Source organism: Perkinsus marinus (genome assembly GCF_000006405.1).
Source record: "Perkinsus marinus ATCC 50983 genomic scaffold scf_1104296944684, whole genome shotgun sequence".
In the NCBI taxonomy this organism is placed as follows: Eukaryota; Perkinsozoa; order Perkinsida; family Perkinsidae; genus Perkinsus; species Perkinsus marinus.
In genome coordinates this window covers 37,902-55,227 of record NW_003211319.1, presented here as the reverse complement: position 1 = coordinate 55,227, position 17,326 = coordinate 37,902, and the positions used below count along the sequence as shown (strand labels likewise).

Here is a 17,326-nt window from a genome sequence, read left to right as displayed (position 1 = left end):
TGTTCGAGGAGCTCACGATCGACAGGGACCACTTCTACTGGATACACTAGCACCTCCGGGTCGTAGGTCGCTTTTTCATTGTTCATTTTTTCATTGTTTTTTGCTTGTTCATTCTTCGACGCTGTTCTTCTTCTGTTCAGATACTCATTGTCCTCAACCTACGACTCTTGTTCGTCGCATTCGCTCCGCCCAGAATCCCTTTAACCATGTCATCTTAGCTGTTGTTCGTTCATCGTTGGCACTGTTGTGTTCAACAAGGAGTACAACGTATATTTTGGCCTAGCGAATAGCCGAAGAAACTTTGAATCATCGAGTGTATATCTCCAGAAACTTTGATGGCTCCTAAAAAGTCCTTCCCCAGATGATCGCAGCTTTTTCACGAGATTAACGACACCTGAAGTTACAAGCGTTCGTTGTTGATTTCTATTGTGATTGGGGGTAGCGTGATAGGACAACAGACGACGTGATTAGGCAGGTCTTTGAGCTCACGATTCGTTTGTTTTATGTACTTCGAACAAAACCAAGTGACTGAACCAGGAAAAACTGGTAATATAATCAAATCATTCGATTAGGTGATTGTTGGGGGTTGAAAATGTAAATATTTTTTATCATAAGTACCAACGGATAGGGTTAATCTGCCGCGAGGCTTGCCTGTGTAGCCTGTGAACATGTACACAACTAGATCTATGTACCAGCATAGCTTCTCCCATGCACTCTGAACGTAGTGGTATGCAGATCGGATTTTACGACCAATGTATTCCATTGTGGAAGTCAACCAATGTGGAAAGCACGTATGTCTTCTGGAAGAGGATTCATCACCAAGGGTACTCCTGTCATCATCATAAGCATAAAGCATCGCCGAATCCGTCATTGATTCATCACCAAGAGTACTCTGGTCATCATCATAAGCATCATCATCCCAATCAAAATCATCGATGCGATCCATGTTGTCGTCATAATCTTCTCGATCCTCGCTGTCGGGCTCGTCGCTGTAATCATTATCATCCGAGATATTTTCGTAGTAGCTGTCATAGTGATCGCCACCACTGCCAAGTAGTGAAGACGTCTGACTCATCGTAGGGGAGGATGTAGAGTTTGTGGTGTCACCTGGCTCAAGGTCGAGTCTTCCCAGTGCTAACTCAACTGAGGCTTGAGTCTCAAGAGGGTCGCTGTCTACGGGGATCCCCATTAGGTAATGATAGTGATACTAACTATAATAGAGCTACTATCAACGTCATAAACCGATATTCCCTTTACTAATCCCGCAACGGACGTACTTGTACTAAGCGTTGGGCGCTTAACGTTAGTTAAGCGCGAAAACCGTCCAGTTACGGTCTTTCTCAAGAAGGTTATTGGCATGGTTCCTTTTTCATGACTGATAAAGCAACACTTCTGATCAGTAAAATGCAGTCCATTCAGACTATCCAGCTGTGTCTCAAAGCATGCGCATGTCATTTCTTGCGATTGAATTCATCCTGACCCTCGGCAAACGACTTCTGGTACGCCTGAACATCCTTCGCGATATTCCTGAGGAAAAAACACCCCTACACAGCGTCTCAACAAATGTGATGCCCACCCTTGGACTTGAGCCCACAGCCTGCTCCTGGCTCTTCCCAGTTCAGAATCTACCGCTGAGAAACGCTTCTGAATACTCTTCTTTTCCTTGCTAACGAGATGCGAACAATACAGAGGGGGTCGAAAAACAGCTTCTCTCACAGTTGAGCATCTTTAGCCTTTCTCTGCTCCTTTCCATAGGCCATTAGTTTCTTCTTCATCTCGTCAAATATAGGATCGTAAGACGCTTTCAATCTACTTGAAACACATTCCCTCAAGGTCAACACCAGTAGGCTCACTTGTCCAAGTCATTGTTGGCAGTAGCAGTTCTCTTCGCAAGATCCCCCAAGTTCTTCTCAACTAAAAATACCTCAACTGTCGCATTCCTAACAAGCTAGTGTGCTCACGTTCATCGCTAGGCCCGCCAAGGCCTTCAATGCTACTGATAGCACTGCTCGTCCTGTTCATCTCTTTCTGTATCTTGAGATGGTGAGCATGGAGCGACTTTTCAAAATAATTTCATACCTCAACTAGCGCATCTTCCACCAGAGAGACAAAGCTCGCCTGTACATGTTCCACCCTGGCCGTCTCCTCCATCTTAACGCCCTTTTCTGCCGCGATGTCTTCAAGTAGTTTTTGGTCCATTGCTCTGAAAAGGTAACAGGATGGAACGCAAGTCGATGATCGCACACGTTTAACTCATATCGAGATGCCAGTAAACTTACAGAGCCGAATGGGCAAGACTACGTGCTTCATGAGCAAAAACACCTTCAGTCGAGCGGGCATCGCTGATGTACCGCCCAGCCGCGAGAGAGTTATACCTGGCAGCATCTCACATGGTAAGCTCGACGAGGTTTACGACTACTCACCCGAGCTGGCCACCATCCTCCAAGGCCGCCCGCAACAGAGCGTTACCCAAGTCGCCCAAGCCGGTATCGACGCTGGAAGCTCTGAGGGCCTCGCCGACCTCCTGCTCCTGAATGGAGGACAGTAGGAGCAGCGTACTGCTGTCGAGGCGCGGGCTCACCTTGAGCATCTCGATGGCTTTCGATTTCTCATTCGCCATCATTTCTCTGAAAACGACATAGTACACACAGTTCGCTTGCATAGACGGTACCGCTCAACGAGATGAGCACAGAGAGCTGATTCAGCTTCGAAAGTAGCATTCCGCGACAGCCGTGCCGAACTTACGAGTATGCGACAGGAGACAAACAGGAAATCCTCGAGAGGTGAGGATGGCAGTCGATTAAAACAAAACTTGTAAAAGGACAGTATTAAATTAGTTCAGTTTTAGGCTATGGAGATGAGTTGATAACCCCCAGAAGTCCAGACTGCAAACTTTTAGAAATTTCGGAAGTAATTTTCATTCTTACTTGAATTTGGATAGATCCCCACCGAGCTGTGCTTTGACCCTCTCGAACTCCTCAGTGGTCACCCCCGCTTCCTTCTCAAGCTTTCTCTGGACGTACGCATGCATCTCATCACCACTAAGGCCGAGTTTCCTGCCAGACACCATACATTCACACCGGACTAGCTGAGGGCCTACTACCCTGCTTGCTTGATAATGCTATCGAGAGCGAAGGCTAGCTTCGTAGCAGCATTGTTCCTCTCCTGAGCCGATGAGTGTGAGCGCGAAATACGCACATCTTGATGACATCGGAAAAATTCTCATTGGTCTATACACTTCTACTCATAAATTTTCAACACATATGTAACTTCAGGAACCTCCCAGCTGAGCTGAGGAGAGCAAATATATATTCCAACGCTGGAGTCGTTGAAACCCCCAAAGGCCGCATGCAAGTCCTCACCTCTGCAACTGCGGCTGCGTCGTGACCAAATTTCCCTCGTCCGCTCTCGAGCAGTCGTCTGATAGCTTGAACCTTCTCATCCTGAATAGCCGTCGTTCATCATCCACTCGAAGCCACAATCCTCCCAACCTGCGTCATGTCCCCGTTAAGAATCTCCTCCAGCTCAGCCTTCCATGCCTTCAACATGATAGCCGCAATGCCCCCAACAATACGCTACAGCGCAGCAGGCTGATGCGACTCAGGGCAGCTGCTGACTCACCGCAAGGCCCTCCCTGCCCAACTTGATACTTTCCTTCATATCTTCGGTCCTATCCCGAACCCCTCGGTCCAAGACCTGCACTCCCCTGGCTAGCGACCCCCGAGCTCTCTCTATCTCATTTTTATAACGTGCCAACTGCTGCCTGTAAAGCCAGCGCGTCCGCACTGAAGACGCAGTCCGAAGACTCACATGAGGTCTCTCCGAGTGGTGACGAAACGCTCGGACTCCTTCTCAACATTCTGCGTTTCTTCAACACCTATGTCGTGGAACGCGCTCCCTCGATTACGTATACTATCACCACTAAAGGACAAACAGAAGTCAAACGAGATGGACCAGGGGGGCCTCACATGCTGTCAACACTCGCGAGAGCCGCCCGACTTTTATATTCTCGCTGTACAGCAGCGTTGAGCATGTCATCAATCTGGCTTATCTAATCATCACCACTACTCTACCACCATAACACACATAGCCTCTCACTTCATCCCTGAGCTCTCTAGCTCGTTGCTTGTCTCTCTCCGATGTGCCCTCCTCAGCCTTCTGCCGCGCTTCCATGAGAAGCTTCCTCGTCTGGGCGATCCTAGCCAAGCCGTCGCGCTCAACTCCATCTGCTATCTAATACCAAACACCGCATATTTTCCTTGTATACCCCCAACTGACCTTAAGCGCAGCCTGGGCCTCCTGGCCTTGAGCATCGACTAAGTACTTCTGCAACTTGTTGTTCTCTTCTACTACATCACCTTTATACTCTCTCAGCTTAGTAGCCACCTAGGAGGGGAATAACAACAGCACATAGCCAACATAGCCCTACCCTAGCCAGTCCCCCCTGTGCTTCATCATAGACTGCCGATACACCTTCCTCGTTACTGCCCAGCTCACTCAGCATTCCTCTCAAGCTACGCATCATACCCTTCTGCTCATCCTGAGGGCACAAGACTTTCGATATCAACCAGTACACAGAGGCGTTCCAGGATCAATTTTCATAAGGTAAGTACAGCAAGTAGCACAAGATCTGGTTGAGAAGCAACGCCCAGATCGTCGTCATCATTATCGTCACCTTCATTCGCCCTTTCATGCCTCCTATAGCATTGTCCAATACCCCATCAACGTCTCTTACGGCGTCTACCTCCTCCTGTTTGAACTCAGCCGAGCGATGCCGCAACGCCATAGCGCTCTCACTGACAGCACAGAGACTCCACCCCACAGCATTACTCCCAGCTCTTACCCAGTGATATCCCGTATGTCGCCATTAGCCTTAGCCGCCTCCTTTTCAAGAATAGCAGACATCCCTTGCAGACCCTTCCTCAGGTCTTCTTGACCGTCAACAGATGACTGCATGCCCCCGACCATACTCGACAGAACTCTGTCCAATTCAAACATGCCTACCACATAGAAGAGCTTCCTCTCAGAAGGCCACTCCGGACCCACCATCCTCGGTATCGTTATAGGCGTTATTCACATTCTCCCTCAGCCGACTGAACTCTCCTCGCTGGGCCTCGGCCACGCCGCCCATATCTTCCTCCATGGACTTGGTGAGAGCGGTCTTAGTTGCTGTGAGCGAGCCTGAGACCATCCAGCTGAGCATCATATCGCGGTTTCATTCGAACAACTGTCCACAGATATCTCATTCACAGTACTGGAATATACGTTCGCTTTCCTCAGGAGTTTCCTCACTAATCATACAAGTTCACACACGAGTTCGGGTGGAATCCGCCAAATTTCCCCACTGAGGAAACTTAGTGCGTGAATACTGACACCACACTGTGTAGTCCTCCACAGTTGTGAGGAATCCTCACAATTTCCATATTGCCACCAACTCAGGTAGTTGACCATATGAATATTGTCCCAAACTCCTCACTCATTATAGAATCCAGTCGAGAGAGCTCATCCGCTCCCCCACTAGCAATCGCACCAGCCACTCCATCAACCTCGCCCTTCCCGTGCTCGAGGAGGCTCCGCACGCGAACTCTGAAAATTCCGACAAGTATTATGGAGACTCCAATGTGTGAACTCACTCTTGTTTTTGACCAGCAGAAGCAATGTCGTGTTCCGCCCGACTTTCCTCGTTGGCCAGGTTCCGCTCAGCTCCATCGACCCCCCGAGCTTCCTCCTGCTTTTCAATGGCAGCTTGTCTCGTTACGTCCCCGACTTGAGCTTCGAAGTAGACGTTCTGAATAACACCAATTCCCAGCCTACACAGATGAGCCTCTCAGCACCCTTCCCGAGGCACGCTCTCTCTCCTCGTCAACCTGCTTCTTCAGGTCACCGTTAATGAGCTCAGACTCCCCCAATAACTATCGAGACAGAGTCATGGGAATCAATCAACGCCAACCAACCTGTCTCTGCATGCTGTCACTCGAGGCCATGAGCCTTCTATCCACAACATTATCAACCGCTTTCAAATTGCCTTCCACCTCCTGCAGCTGATCTGCCATCCGTCGTTTATGCTGTATCATGCTCTCCCTGAACGGTACCATCAGCGCCAAGCCATCAGATCGTACTTACTCGCTAGCAAGCAGCTGTCTTTCAACGGCCTCTCCCGCGTCCGCTGCTTTCCTGTTCACCGAATCCTCCTTCTTCCCTTCCGAGCTCAGCCACTCTCTCAAGGCCTTATTCTCTCGACTCAGATCCTGCTGGTCACCATCACATACCACAATATCGACTACTCCCACCTGATTCTGCGTCCGTTGAATAACGGCTCTCTGTGACCTCAGCCTCGACAATCTACCATTGACTCCCCTTGAGAACTCCTTCTCAGCGTTGTAGAGAGCAGCACGTGAGTCCCGCTTCATGAGGTCAATAACCGCCTTCCTTTCCCTATCCATTTCTCTCTTTTGCTGATGAGCACACTATAAAGGGCGATCCGTGCAAGTACCCTACCCGCTGCTCATAGGGCCGTACAAGGCTCTGTTGGCGCACCCGCTGCTGGAACAACTTCTGCTTCAGCTGATCCAGAATAGTCCTGAACGCTATGTGTAGATGAGTAAGGAGGCTCGCGAAGGTACATCAATAGACGATGCTTGCTAGGTGTGGTATTGGCCATCAATTTATTCACTATCGCTATCACGCGAGTGGCCGTGTCCAGTAGTTTACCGCTCTTCCTTTCTACCTGAGGGAGACGCGAAGTAGATATTGACGAATCGTGCTTGCAAACAGCCTTAGCGGGGAATCGAACCATCAACCTCTAGTGTGTCAACAATGCTACGTTACCACTAGAGCATGCCAACTTGACTCGAGAGGCTACCCCAACCCCACCCTAGAGCTGTCCTTCTCGGCCTCTTTCAGCGCCTTCAATGATCCTTTTGCTACTGTTCTCGAGTTCTTGAGAACACCTCTACTCAGCTTTCTCAGCGCCTATAAAATAGAAAATCCCGATCGGATCGGGTGAGCTGGTGTCCAAATTCAACCGCCGATCAGAATGTCACGCAGCACCAAGGGCTCTGCCGTATTCACCATCAGGACACTACCCAACAGCTTCCGATCTCAATAGGACATACCAGCACATCATCAACTGCATATGTCGGTGATGATATAAAAATTCTGAGGAAATTTTGAGAGGTTCTTGTCGGTTTCTGTGAATATAAATTCCTATAATTAGTGAGGAAACTCCTGAGCTCAGCTGAGGATCACAAACATATATTCCTCCAATACTGCTTTCATCTACAATCACACAAGAAAAAGGAAAATTCGGCCGAAGGAGTCGCCACGGCCACACCAACCTTATGCAGATTTTTGTCCATCTTCACAGTCTGCCCTAATACGTGCTTCGCCTGTTGTTTGAGGTTGTTGGCCACCACTTGAGATGTCTATCAAAAGACAATGAGAACAACCACGGAACGACATTGCGCTACCTCCGTGAACTTATCCGCCATCGATTGTTTGTTCATGTCGACTTCTGATTTAATCTCGCTGAAAAAAATGATTTCCTTGAAAACGTCACAGCCCCATTCCTCTCACTCTTCTAGATCTCGCATCTTCGGGTAGAGTCCTTCGAAGGCTTTCCCCTAAAAACAGTGATGAGGCAACTCTATGGGCAGCAAGTGGCCTACCACTGCGGGCTGCTCTACTAACACAGCCTTGAGTAGAGAAGACGCTCTCGAGGTCAACCCGTCGTGCCTGAGGAAGCACATTAACAAAGGCGAGATTGCAAGTACTTACTTCTGCTCAGGATCGACGAGGACCATACTGTCATTTAATCGGAATTGATCCATCTGGTTGGTTATCTGCTGAGACCTGAGAGAGAACATCATACACATTGGATGGGACCCGGGTTCGATCCCGGGTTAGGGTATTAAATAAAGCACTCACTCAGTTTCTGCCTGCTTCACCCTAGCAGCCATTTTCTTGATCTTGTCCCTCAGAGCTTCCGTTCTCTTGAACGCAACCGTACCACACCATTGCCACCAAAAGTACTTATCGCAGTACCAAGTTCTAAAATAAGACAGACACACGAAATCACACCGGAGCGAAGCAGCAACCTCAACGTACGTCCAATCACTCCAATAGCCTCTCATAGGTTGCAACAACATAGCATGGGCAGCAGCGCCCTCATGCAGGAGCGACTCGGGCGTGATAGAGGCATCAGAATCGAATTGGGACAGTATTCGTTGCTGATCGCTGATGGACGGCTGATTGGCCTCCATTTGGCTAGGAGGAGGCAGGCTATGCTTGAACGTCCTAGGGGGGTAGCTAGCAAGGGTTTCTAGAGTCACCGCTTGCACAGGAATCTCCCCTAAGGTGCGTAGTGGCAGCCTGGACACTTGAAGGGGAGTGAGAGTGTGCCATAGACCTTTGGTGAGAGAGGCCAGGGACGATACTGGTAGTGAGGCGATCTCCTCGGCCGACATGTTAGCCACTATTGACAGCCGGGGGGAGGGCGAGGACAGTCCCGGAGTAACACAGCGGGTGACCACGACAAGGGCCGCTAGAGCGACCCATAAGGGTGCTCTTCGCCGCCTTCTCATGTCTTGACTACAATATTGATGAAGTTGGAAATAATAGCTGCAAAGTGTCATCATGACTAGCCACTCAAATAAAGTAAATCATGCACTCATTCTAAGGTTCCAGGCCGTAGGGACTTTCTAATACAGATCGAGGTCGAGTCCCAATGTACTCTATATACGATTGCCATAGGCTGCACCGCAGTATCAGCATCTCTACTTCAGCATCCCACTATCCTGGAAGGATTCCGTAGCAAACCCGAGGCTGAGTTAGCATGGACAACAATTTCATCATTGGATGTGGTCATGACAGTCGGATGAGAATAATCAGCTATCATATGAATCTGAATGATGCGCTATTGCCCTCCTGTTCCCGACGCTTCACCGCGAGCTGCTGAGACCATCTTCTGGAATTGGCTTGTTTTCGCAGAAAGTTCCCTGCAAAAAAACATCAACATGGAAGTCTCGCCCTGGAAATCGATCACAGATTGACAATCATCTATCCTCTCAAACGTCACTTTATCGTTACTAACTACATGTGTTAGTGACAATATGAAAATTCCGAGGAAATTTGGGGAGATTACTGTTGGTTTCTGTACACTTCTTTCTACCCGAAATCATATCTAGGCTTCTATAATAACCAAAGAAACTCCTGCGCTCAGCTGGGGAAAGCGAATATCTATTCAAACACTGATCGATAGAGCTGTGAACTCACCTCATGACGTTTTTCCAAGCCTGTGCTCGCACCTCGTCGCCCTCCTTCGAAGTGTCACTCACCGCCTTCATCACGGACTTTCTCGCAGATCTGCAAGAGGTGAAAAACTATCAGCACGATCAAGTGACCTTCAAAGCCTTACATCGACTCCGCGGCGATCTCTCTATCCTTCTTCTCGTAACCAGAGGCATCCTCCTTCATTTGAGCCAGTATCGGCCTAATGCCGTTCATGAACCTGTTTGCCTCGAAAATGTGCAAACTCCGGAAGAACATCAACAACCGACTTATCAGATTTCCGCACGTCCTCCTCCACGTCTTTATTCAGGGACGCTACCGAGGAGTTGGTGCCTGAAAAAGACGAGACATTCGAGGTAATCTATTTTCCCTATAAACACAAGCCTTACTAGAGCCGAGCGTGTCGAGCATCTCATCCAAACTTTGGAAGTCACCAGTACTGCTACCAATTAAGCCTTGAATCTGACAAGAGAATAACCCACGAAGTGCTATGCAATCCTGACCTCATCGAAGGCAGATTTCGTAAGAGTGTCCACAATGGCTACGACGTCCTCTACTCTTCCTAGCGCATTCAGATCAGCTCCGTGACTCTCCGCCATCTCCCTCATAACCGAGTCCTTAGTAGCACTAAGAGAAACAATACCCTCACCGCGTAGTAGATAGGCCTACGAGACTGTGTGAATGAGGGCCTTCAGGTCGTTGCTGGAGGTCTGCCTTTCCCCATCAGCCAAGCGCTGCACGTTACGCAGCGCTATAGCGTTGTATCTACAACCGTCATAGGAGTTCAATATACAACACACAGTTCTCTTTCTCACCCTAGAGAGTTGCCAACTTCCGTTGCCTCTCCTGAAACTTTCTGACCGAGGCCATCGAGTTGGCCATATACTCCTTCCTCTCCATGTGCCAATACTTTGTCGTTTTTCTAAGGCAAAAACATTCACGTGATTATGCTGCGGTATAGTCTACAGCGATCTCCTCCTTGGCCTTGTCTCGCTCGGCATTGGCTGTTGCTCTGAAGTGGAAACCATATTCTGGAATGCTGATAATGGTGATAGTCGACACAACGTTCACTTCAGTGTACAACCACAACAAGACCTTTCAATCTCCGAAGCGGCAAAGCGTCTCAATAAAAGCGATCAGAGAAGACGCCTTGTCAAACTCAACAGTAGTCCAGCGCTTGGCTCTACGAGTAGTTCAGTCCGCCTCAAGACAATTCTTATAAACAATCGCAATATACTATATTGGCCCGATTCTCACCTAAAGCCCGTCATCTCATTCTCGACCTCCTGTCCCACAACACCAACCTCCCCAGCAGTATCCGAAGACAGCTTGGACAGCTGCTCCTCAATATAGCTCTTCATCTCGTTACCAGACAAGCCCAGGCCCCTGACAAGGAGACATGCTGATCCTCACCCCGATGGCTCTAAACTATTACTGGGCTTGTGCGGTGAGCTTGCTCAGCAACGTCGTGAAGTCCATCGTAGATTCCTTGTCGACCTGAATTCTCATCGAACTATCTATTCTTGCTGCAAAGACTGCTTACATTGAGTATGCTCTCCAACCTGACTTTATTTCTATTCATATCCTTCTCGAGGCCAGTCTCAACACCACCAAGCTTCTTGGCCTAGGATAGTACCAATGCATCCACACAAGATCGAAGACACACCATAGCCGTCGTTCACAACGACATCGACTTACTGTGCCAGCGCTATCCTCTTGGTCGGACTTGGCAAACGTTACCGCCTCGCCATTCAGTAGCTTGCGAAATTGCTCTATCATAATCTGCAATCACGAGTGACCCCCACAAACCTGTATACACCTACCCTCAAGGCCTTCTCCAGATCCCTGAGGTGGAGCTGTAGGAAGTCATGAGCGTCGCTGATATGATGGTCCAGGAAAACCAAGCCTTTCTTCAATCTCTGTTTCATCTCCTCGCGACGATGTAGCAATTCCATTTGAGTGTCACTAAACGATCAATGACCAATCTTGACAAGTAAAACAGCCTTACCCCATCATCCCTCTAGCTCTTTTCATAGAGCCCGACTCCCCCGACGTCTCGTTGCCAGAGGCACCCATCAAGGACTGCAGCTTCGTCTTACTGCGCTCTATGTCCACCATCCTACACAGTGAATATCACGACCACCACTGAGACGCCAACAGCAGAGAGCTGCTACTTGCTCTCCGCCTCAGCTAGCAGACGTCGTTTGGCTTCCTCTTGCATCTCGCCTTTCGTGAGTAGGTCCATCACCGATTTCATCTAACAGTGCGTTCCCCCAACAGCAGTAGCGAGAGTCCGGCTCACCAAGTCGCCTATTGCCATGATGTGCTCAGCTGCTACGGCGGCTATCGCCTTGTTGCGGTTCTGCATCTCATCGCTCAATAGCTTCTTGGCGTTCGTCAGCTGCTTCTTCCCTTTTGCCTCTATTTCCGATGGGAGCTGCAATAAAAATGATACCCCCAGGGATAGAACCAGAGACCTCCCCCACGAAGAAGTTACCTTAGACATATCATCGCGATTCTGCTTATAGCTTTTCGATAGGTAGCCGAGAATCTCATCATGCTCCGCGGCCTTCTCATGCGCTATCTCTCTCGCCCTCGTCTGAGCCTACACCGGGAAAATGAGCTCATCCGAAGATTCTTGTAGAAAATTCCCAACTGCATTTTCAAGTCGGACATTGCGCGATGTGCAATAAACAATGAGCTCACTTTCTCGAACCTACCTTAGCAGCATCTGAGGACAGCGCAATTAAAGTGTTATCCATCTCTTGTTCATTCCCCAGCATTCCGCCAATCTGGGCATGCATCTCTCCAAGTGCCGCTTGAAGTCGACTCTGACACAGGAGAAACGATTGGCGATATACAACCAAGCGAACCGACCTTGGTATCAGAGCGAGCCTCTGCCACATCCTTATGTGCAGCCTCAGCCACCTCCTGGACTGAATTAGTGAGGTCATGTGTCTCGTCCGCCTGTAGGTGATCCAAACCCGCAGACCCCCCACTGGCAACAGAAATATTCATCAGTAGGTCACCAGATGTGGCCTACCTCGACAAGTGATCAAGGTCCTTTAGTGCATTATCGAGGCCCTGCTGAGCCTTGGCGTTAGCCGCACTCATTTCATCATGTAAGGCGCCCATCTGCTCCTCCGAGTTGTGGACAGCATCAGCCGTGCCGCTCACGAGTGATGAAGTCGCGTTCACACCTGAAGTGGCCACCCTCGAGCATCGCAACAACGCGCCCGCCCACCTTTCTTTTCATCATTTCCTTCTAGCTTCAACTGCTCCTGCATACGCTGGTACTCTTCCTTATTGGTCTCGGCTATGGCGCCCATATCAGCATCCAAGGCCGCTACTCGCTGTGTCTGGCCTTCCGATAGAGCCTCTGAAATGCAGTAAGTTCATACCATTCCAAACGGAACTCAGGAATCGTGGCGAGAAGGACCGCCACGACAAGATGCTCTCACGTTTCATCTTGCCCTGCCGTTCATCAGCCTCAACCGCTTGTGCCTCAACCAGCCTCCCCTCTGCCTCCTCTCGGGACTTCACAGTATCAGCCATATTGTTCAGCTTGCCACTACAGCCCAGAAACAACATCACCATCGACAGCAACACGCTCGACTCACTCTGCTTGAGTGGCCGCCAGTCCGATGTCAGATTTCATCTCCGCTTCGCTCTGTCCGCGAGTTATGTCCGCGTTGTCGAGTTGCGATTTCTCGGCTTCTTCCACTGCAGCCTCTTGCCGTTCTACTTCCTTCACTTTAGCCATACCCAGTGTACGCTGAGATGATTCATCACGGTCATCATCAACGAAGAGAAAATTTTGTCACGCGCCACGAAATTCTAAACAAGTTTGTTACCTCTCGTCCAGCAGCATTCTGCGCCGCCATCTGGAGATCCTTCAGATCGGCGTTCACCTGTGTCGCTTCTCTGCTCGTCTGACCACAAAAAAATACTCGATCCAGGGTTCGAACCCGCGCCCGCATCCTTACGTCCCTCTTCATCTCCTCAGTTTCCTGCTCAATCCTAGCCTCCATATTCCTCTCGTTTTCCTTGAGGGAGTCTCCAAGCAGTTTATGAGGTCCTTCAGCTCCTTCCACTATCCCATGCATCTCACTTCTGCCAAGCAACAACAACACAATTTCAATAGAAGCACGAGGGGACGAGAATTCTATTCCTTCACGACATCACTCCGACATCTAAGACCAATATAGGCCCTCCCTTGGCAACGGTTGAAGCAGCCACAGCTCACCCTAGCTCATCCACTGCCGATGCCTGATGCTCAGCTGCCTTTAGGAGGTCATTCACCAACGGCCATTTAGAGACACTATCCGAGCCCGCCTCGTCAGAAAAGTGGCGGTCAGCCGTGCCGAAATCCTAACAGAGGCATCGTGAAACACGGAGGGGAGGGACCAGGAGTCACCCGAAGAGTATCCCGAGTTATGGTCTCTCTTCTCTGTCGTAGTAGCCGAAGTCGCGCATTGAATGCCCTATCGCTCTTTTTCTGCCGATTCCTTATATCCTTATCGTCGACCTTCAGTACTCGAATGGCCTTGTGACCAGTTGCTTGCACTTTACGCTTAGACTGAAGATGAACAAGAAGAAGAACATCATCGTCTCAAATCATCCACCCTGGACAGATGCTCACCTGGCCAGCCATCTTACTCGCACTGCGCTGAAACCTCTTCAGGGCGATATTTTTCTGATAGTCTCCCAACTGTGTCATGACCCTAATCACACACATAAACAGAATACGCGAGGGACAGGCAAAGACGAGACAATGTTCAACCAGAGCACTCCCTCCAACTCACGTTTTAATCGCCTTTCGTCGTTCGGGACCTGCCGTGACGAAGCTCCGCAATGTACTATCAGCCCGATCCGTTCTTGCTATGAAGAAGCGTGTCGTCCTCTCCAACTGATACATGCCATCATCATCGACACCTACACCCCCCCACGATTGACCTACCTCGTTGAGGATTCGAGTGCTGTGCTTCGCATGCCGCGCTGTCACCATCAGCAGAGCCCTCTGCAACTTGTACACCTTTTTAATTAATACTGATATCGACTGAAGCACCCAGTAAATCGTCTAAACCGATGACATTCAACTTTACCTTCATAAGGTTGAGGTAGATCTTCTTAGTACTGGTGAGCAGGACTTTGCCGTTTCGCTGCGCTATATCGGCAAACTTCGCCGCGTCCTGAAGGGGAACCAACGCTCAAGCGACGCACTATGAACTACTTCGAGGCCATGGCAGACGACCCGACCTACCTTCTCGAATAACTCATCGTAGTTCTCCTTCTCCTGTGTCACGGTCTTCTTGATATCCCTGGAAAGGTAACAGATACAACACTGACTGCACTAAATCATCCTACTCCTCAACATCCTTCATGCCTCTCTCTTGACTGGTCATAGTCTCCACCTACAACAACAACTGGTTTCCGCAGTTCAACTTGCTGATCACCAAGCCCACAGCTATCATAACCCCACCCCTCCATCACGCTACTGTCATCGCTATAAGAAAGTTGTTTACATAAGAGTTTCCTCTAAACGCATAAATTCCTCCGTGTATTCTATACCCTTCCTAACCTAGTTGACGCCATAAAATTGACTATCCACTAACCCTCGATGAGCACTGAGAGTATGGAAGTCAGGTTCCACACTTACCACAACTGGCCTGAGTAAGGCCAGGACCTTCATCACAGCCTCGGCCTGTTCCATCATACCTTTGTCTCCTTTCCTAAACAACAACAGCATTCCTATTCCTATCCAATGGAGTCTCCCTCACTTTCGCTCCATATCCGTCAGGTCGGCCAACGGCTGCAGATCGGACTTCGATAACTCATCCACGTCCTTAGTCAAATCGGATACCCTAAAAATGCATCTTCCCAGGTTTAGAAACCCGACGATGCGCCCACATTTTTGTTGCCGCCTTCACCTCCACGGTCAGCTTTTTCCGTATATTATCCGCGGACCTCGTGTGCCGAAACGCTACTTGTCCACATGTTATAGTCCAAAACCTTCCGTTGCAAAAGCGATTCCTGAATTGAAAAATGTAGGGAGCAGGGATCGAACCCGAGACCTACATCCAATCACCCCAATACCCAACGGTGTGCTTAAGGTTAGGCGTCAATAGAGCTCTCGTTGCCTTTATATGATTCTTAATATCCTCCGTATCGTCATCTTCTCCCCCCAGGAAAGAGGAACCCCTCGGAGAAGTAGACTGCCATTCAATCGTCATCGACGACACGCTTCGTAGCAATAGTATAAAATATGGTATTGTGACATACATACAGTTACGGGGTAATGGCTGAAGAATGAACATCTCCGCTCCACTTCCCACGCACAATGTGAGGGAGAATGTCCCCATAGATTCAACTCGACACACGAGCAACGACTCCAACGAGGCCTCTACCACGCATGTGTCAGTCCACTACCCTTGTGCGATCTTCTTCAACTAAGGTTAACAAATGCAACCTCACGTAGGCAATACAAACTGCTTACCTTCTTCTCAGTGACATCATCATCATCCGGCGTAGTAGCAGCAAACGCGGCAGGGTTTTCCTCTTGAAGACGCGTTAGACTGACAACGAATGATCCATGAAATGCACTCGACTGAGTGCATGGCATGCATCTAGTTTTGATAAAACTAATACAGGAGAGCAGCCAAGATGACGTATTCATGTCATATCGTGAAGTTCACAAAGGATAGCTAAGCGTAGCTCAACAAACTACCCCTTACTTTCCCTTTTTCGGTAGCCACTCCTCCACGCCCCTGGACTCCACCGGCACCGCCGCAGTGATACTGTACGTCGGGATTGTCGTGTCCAGGCTGAGTCGGTTCTCCAAGCATTTATTCGCTCACAGCGACGATCTCACTTCTGGCTCCATGATATCTCCGGCTTTTCAAACATACTAGGAGGCTGAGGTCGGTCCTTACTCACTGCTCGGGAAGGACCGATAAGCGCGCCGTAGTCCACAGGCTTGCCGAGATCTACCTTCACTCCATCTATCTGAGGACAACATACTCCTCTTCGGCAGTTTCTGAGATATCTACTCTGGCTGCCACGTGCTTCTTGGAAGAGGTAATGCCAGTCGACGTCGGTAGTGGCACCGGGTCTCTCACAGCTCTCTCAGGATCTGCCGATTGGAGGCCATAAACTGTGCTTAGTAGCAGCAGAAGAAGAATGATAATCATAACATCAAGTTTTGGCTGCAGCATAGATTCCTTCTTTCCCATGCCGGTAAACTCAACAAGTCACATACAGTATCCGGTCCTCATCCATGTGGATTCACAAGCTGCGCGACACTGACATAAGGCACACAGTGATGCACCTCAGAACAACTACTAGCTCACTTGGGCATCATGTTATTGACCTTCTCATCCAACTGAGGGCCCTCCACCTTTGGGTGTGGCGTTGCCTTCAGTCCCACCGGATACCTGACAGCACTCCTCCAGCCAATGCTCACACATGGCCCTACTTCTCCCCATCCCATTTCAATTGAGGATCCGCATTGATACTCTCCTTATCATCAATATTCAGGCCCGGTACCAGAGGCAGCGGAGGGCCACTCTTGGCTGGGACTTCCAGTTGCTTCCATTTATCCTCATCGATAACCGGCAAAATTGCCGAAGTGTTCAGGTCCCACTAAGGACAACACCATAAGAGCGGCCCTCACTAGGCGCTACCCAGACTCACCTCTTTGTATGGTGCCCACGTAGGCCGCTGCCTTTCCGATGTGGATCTAAAAGGGAGATAATTCGCATGACATTGACAGGCTCATAATATCCACCTCTGTTTTCCATTGGAAGAAATGTGCACAGTTAGTGCTGAAAGCAGCGATGACAGAAGTGTGAACAGGAGTAGGGGGTTTATCAGTATTGAATATGGTTGTTAGAAATAGCTTCCACGAGACACAGGATTAGACGGAGCGAAATGCACACTAATTCGGTAGAGTTATGGTATCATCCCTAATTGTATTCTCGTTATCGCACAGCACCCCTCCAACCAGGTGAGTGATAGCCAATATAGGGTTATGGCTGCA

General features: G+C 49.3%; 2 protein-coding genes across 2 annotated transcripts; both read right to left on the bottom strand.

Moving 5' to 3' along the window:
- Positions 1-1,451: 1,451 nt before the first annotated feature.
- Pmar_PMAR015558 (coiled coil protein, putative) lies at positions 1,452-8,261 on the bottom strand (the record flags this gene model as incomplete). Its single annotated transcript, XM_002780010.1, has 38 exons — positions 1,452-1,527; positions 1,577-1,666; positions 1,717-1,809; positions 1,854-1,914; positions 1,962-2,034; positions 2,080-2,203; positions 2,280-2,375; positions 2,424-2,530; positions 2,582-2,627; positions 2,928-3,056; positions 3,104-3,165; positions 3,363-3,443; positions 3,492-3,575; positions 3,622-3,763; positions 3,811-3,921; positions 3,969-4,051; positions 4,099-4,233; positions 4,279-4,386; positions 4,430-4,540; positions 4,676-4,796; positions 4,844-5,000; positions 5,047-5,181; positions 5,477-5,586; positions 5,634-5,788; positions 5,835-5,912; positions 5,955-6,081; positions 6,124-6,248; positions 6,291-6,455; positions 6,499-6,580; positions 6,624-6,727; positions 6,874-6,972; positions 7,338-7,424; positions 7,470-7,527; positions 7,576-7,622; positions 7,668-7,734; positions 7,777-7,851; positions 7,927-8,049; positions 8,107-8,261. The coding sequence occupies 38 exons, from the start codon at positions 8,259-8,261 to the stop codon at positions 1,452-1,454; spliced, it is 3,882 nt and encodes a 1,293-aa protein (XP_002780056.1).
- Positions 8,262-9,269: 1,008 nt separating this feature from the next.
- Pmar_PMAR015557 (Cingulin, putative) lies at positions 9,270-17,087 on the bottom strand (the record flags this gene model as incomplete). Its single annotated transcript, XM_002780009.1, has 44 exons — positions 9,270-9,363; positions 9,416-9,508; positions 9,558-9,621; positions 9,678-9,750; positions 9,792-9,915; positions 9,958-10,053; positions 10,104-10,210; positions 10,255-10,300; positions 10,546-10,674; positions 10,724-10,785; positions 10,832-10,912; positions 10,987-11,070; positions 11,112-11,253; positions 11,297-11,407; positions 11,463-11,545; positions 11,591-11,725; positions 11,786-11,893; positions 12,009-12,119; positions 12,166-12,286; positions 12,332-12,488; positions 12,533-12,667; positions 12,750-12,859; positions 12,909-13,063; positions 13,143-13,220; positions 13,275-13,401; positions 13,535-13,659; positions 13,706-13,867; positions 13,931-14,012; positions 14,094-14,197; positions 14,249-14,347; positions 14,394-14,480; positions 14,552-14,609; positions 14,656-14,702; positions 14,948-15,020; positions 15,069-15,152; positions 15,367-15,503; positions 15,785-15,863; positions 16,023-16,112; positions 16,160-16,293; positions 16,338-16,446; positions 16,638-16,721; positions 16,763-16,929; positions 17,000-17,026; positions 17,052-17,087. 44 exons carry the CDS (start codon positions 17,085-17,087, stop codon positions 9,270-9,272), a joined length of 4,410 nt encoding a protein of 1,469 aa, XP_002780055.1.
- Positions 17,088-17,326: the final 239 nt, after the last annotated feature.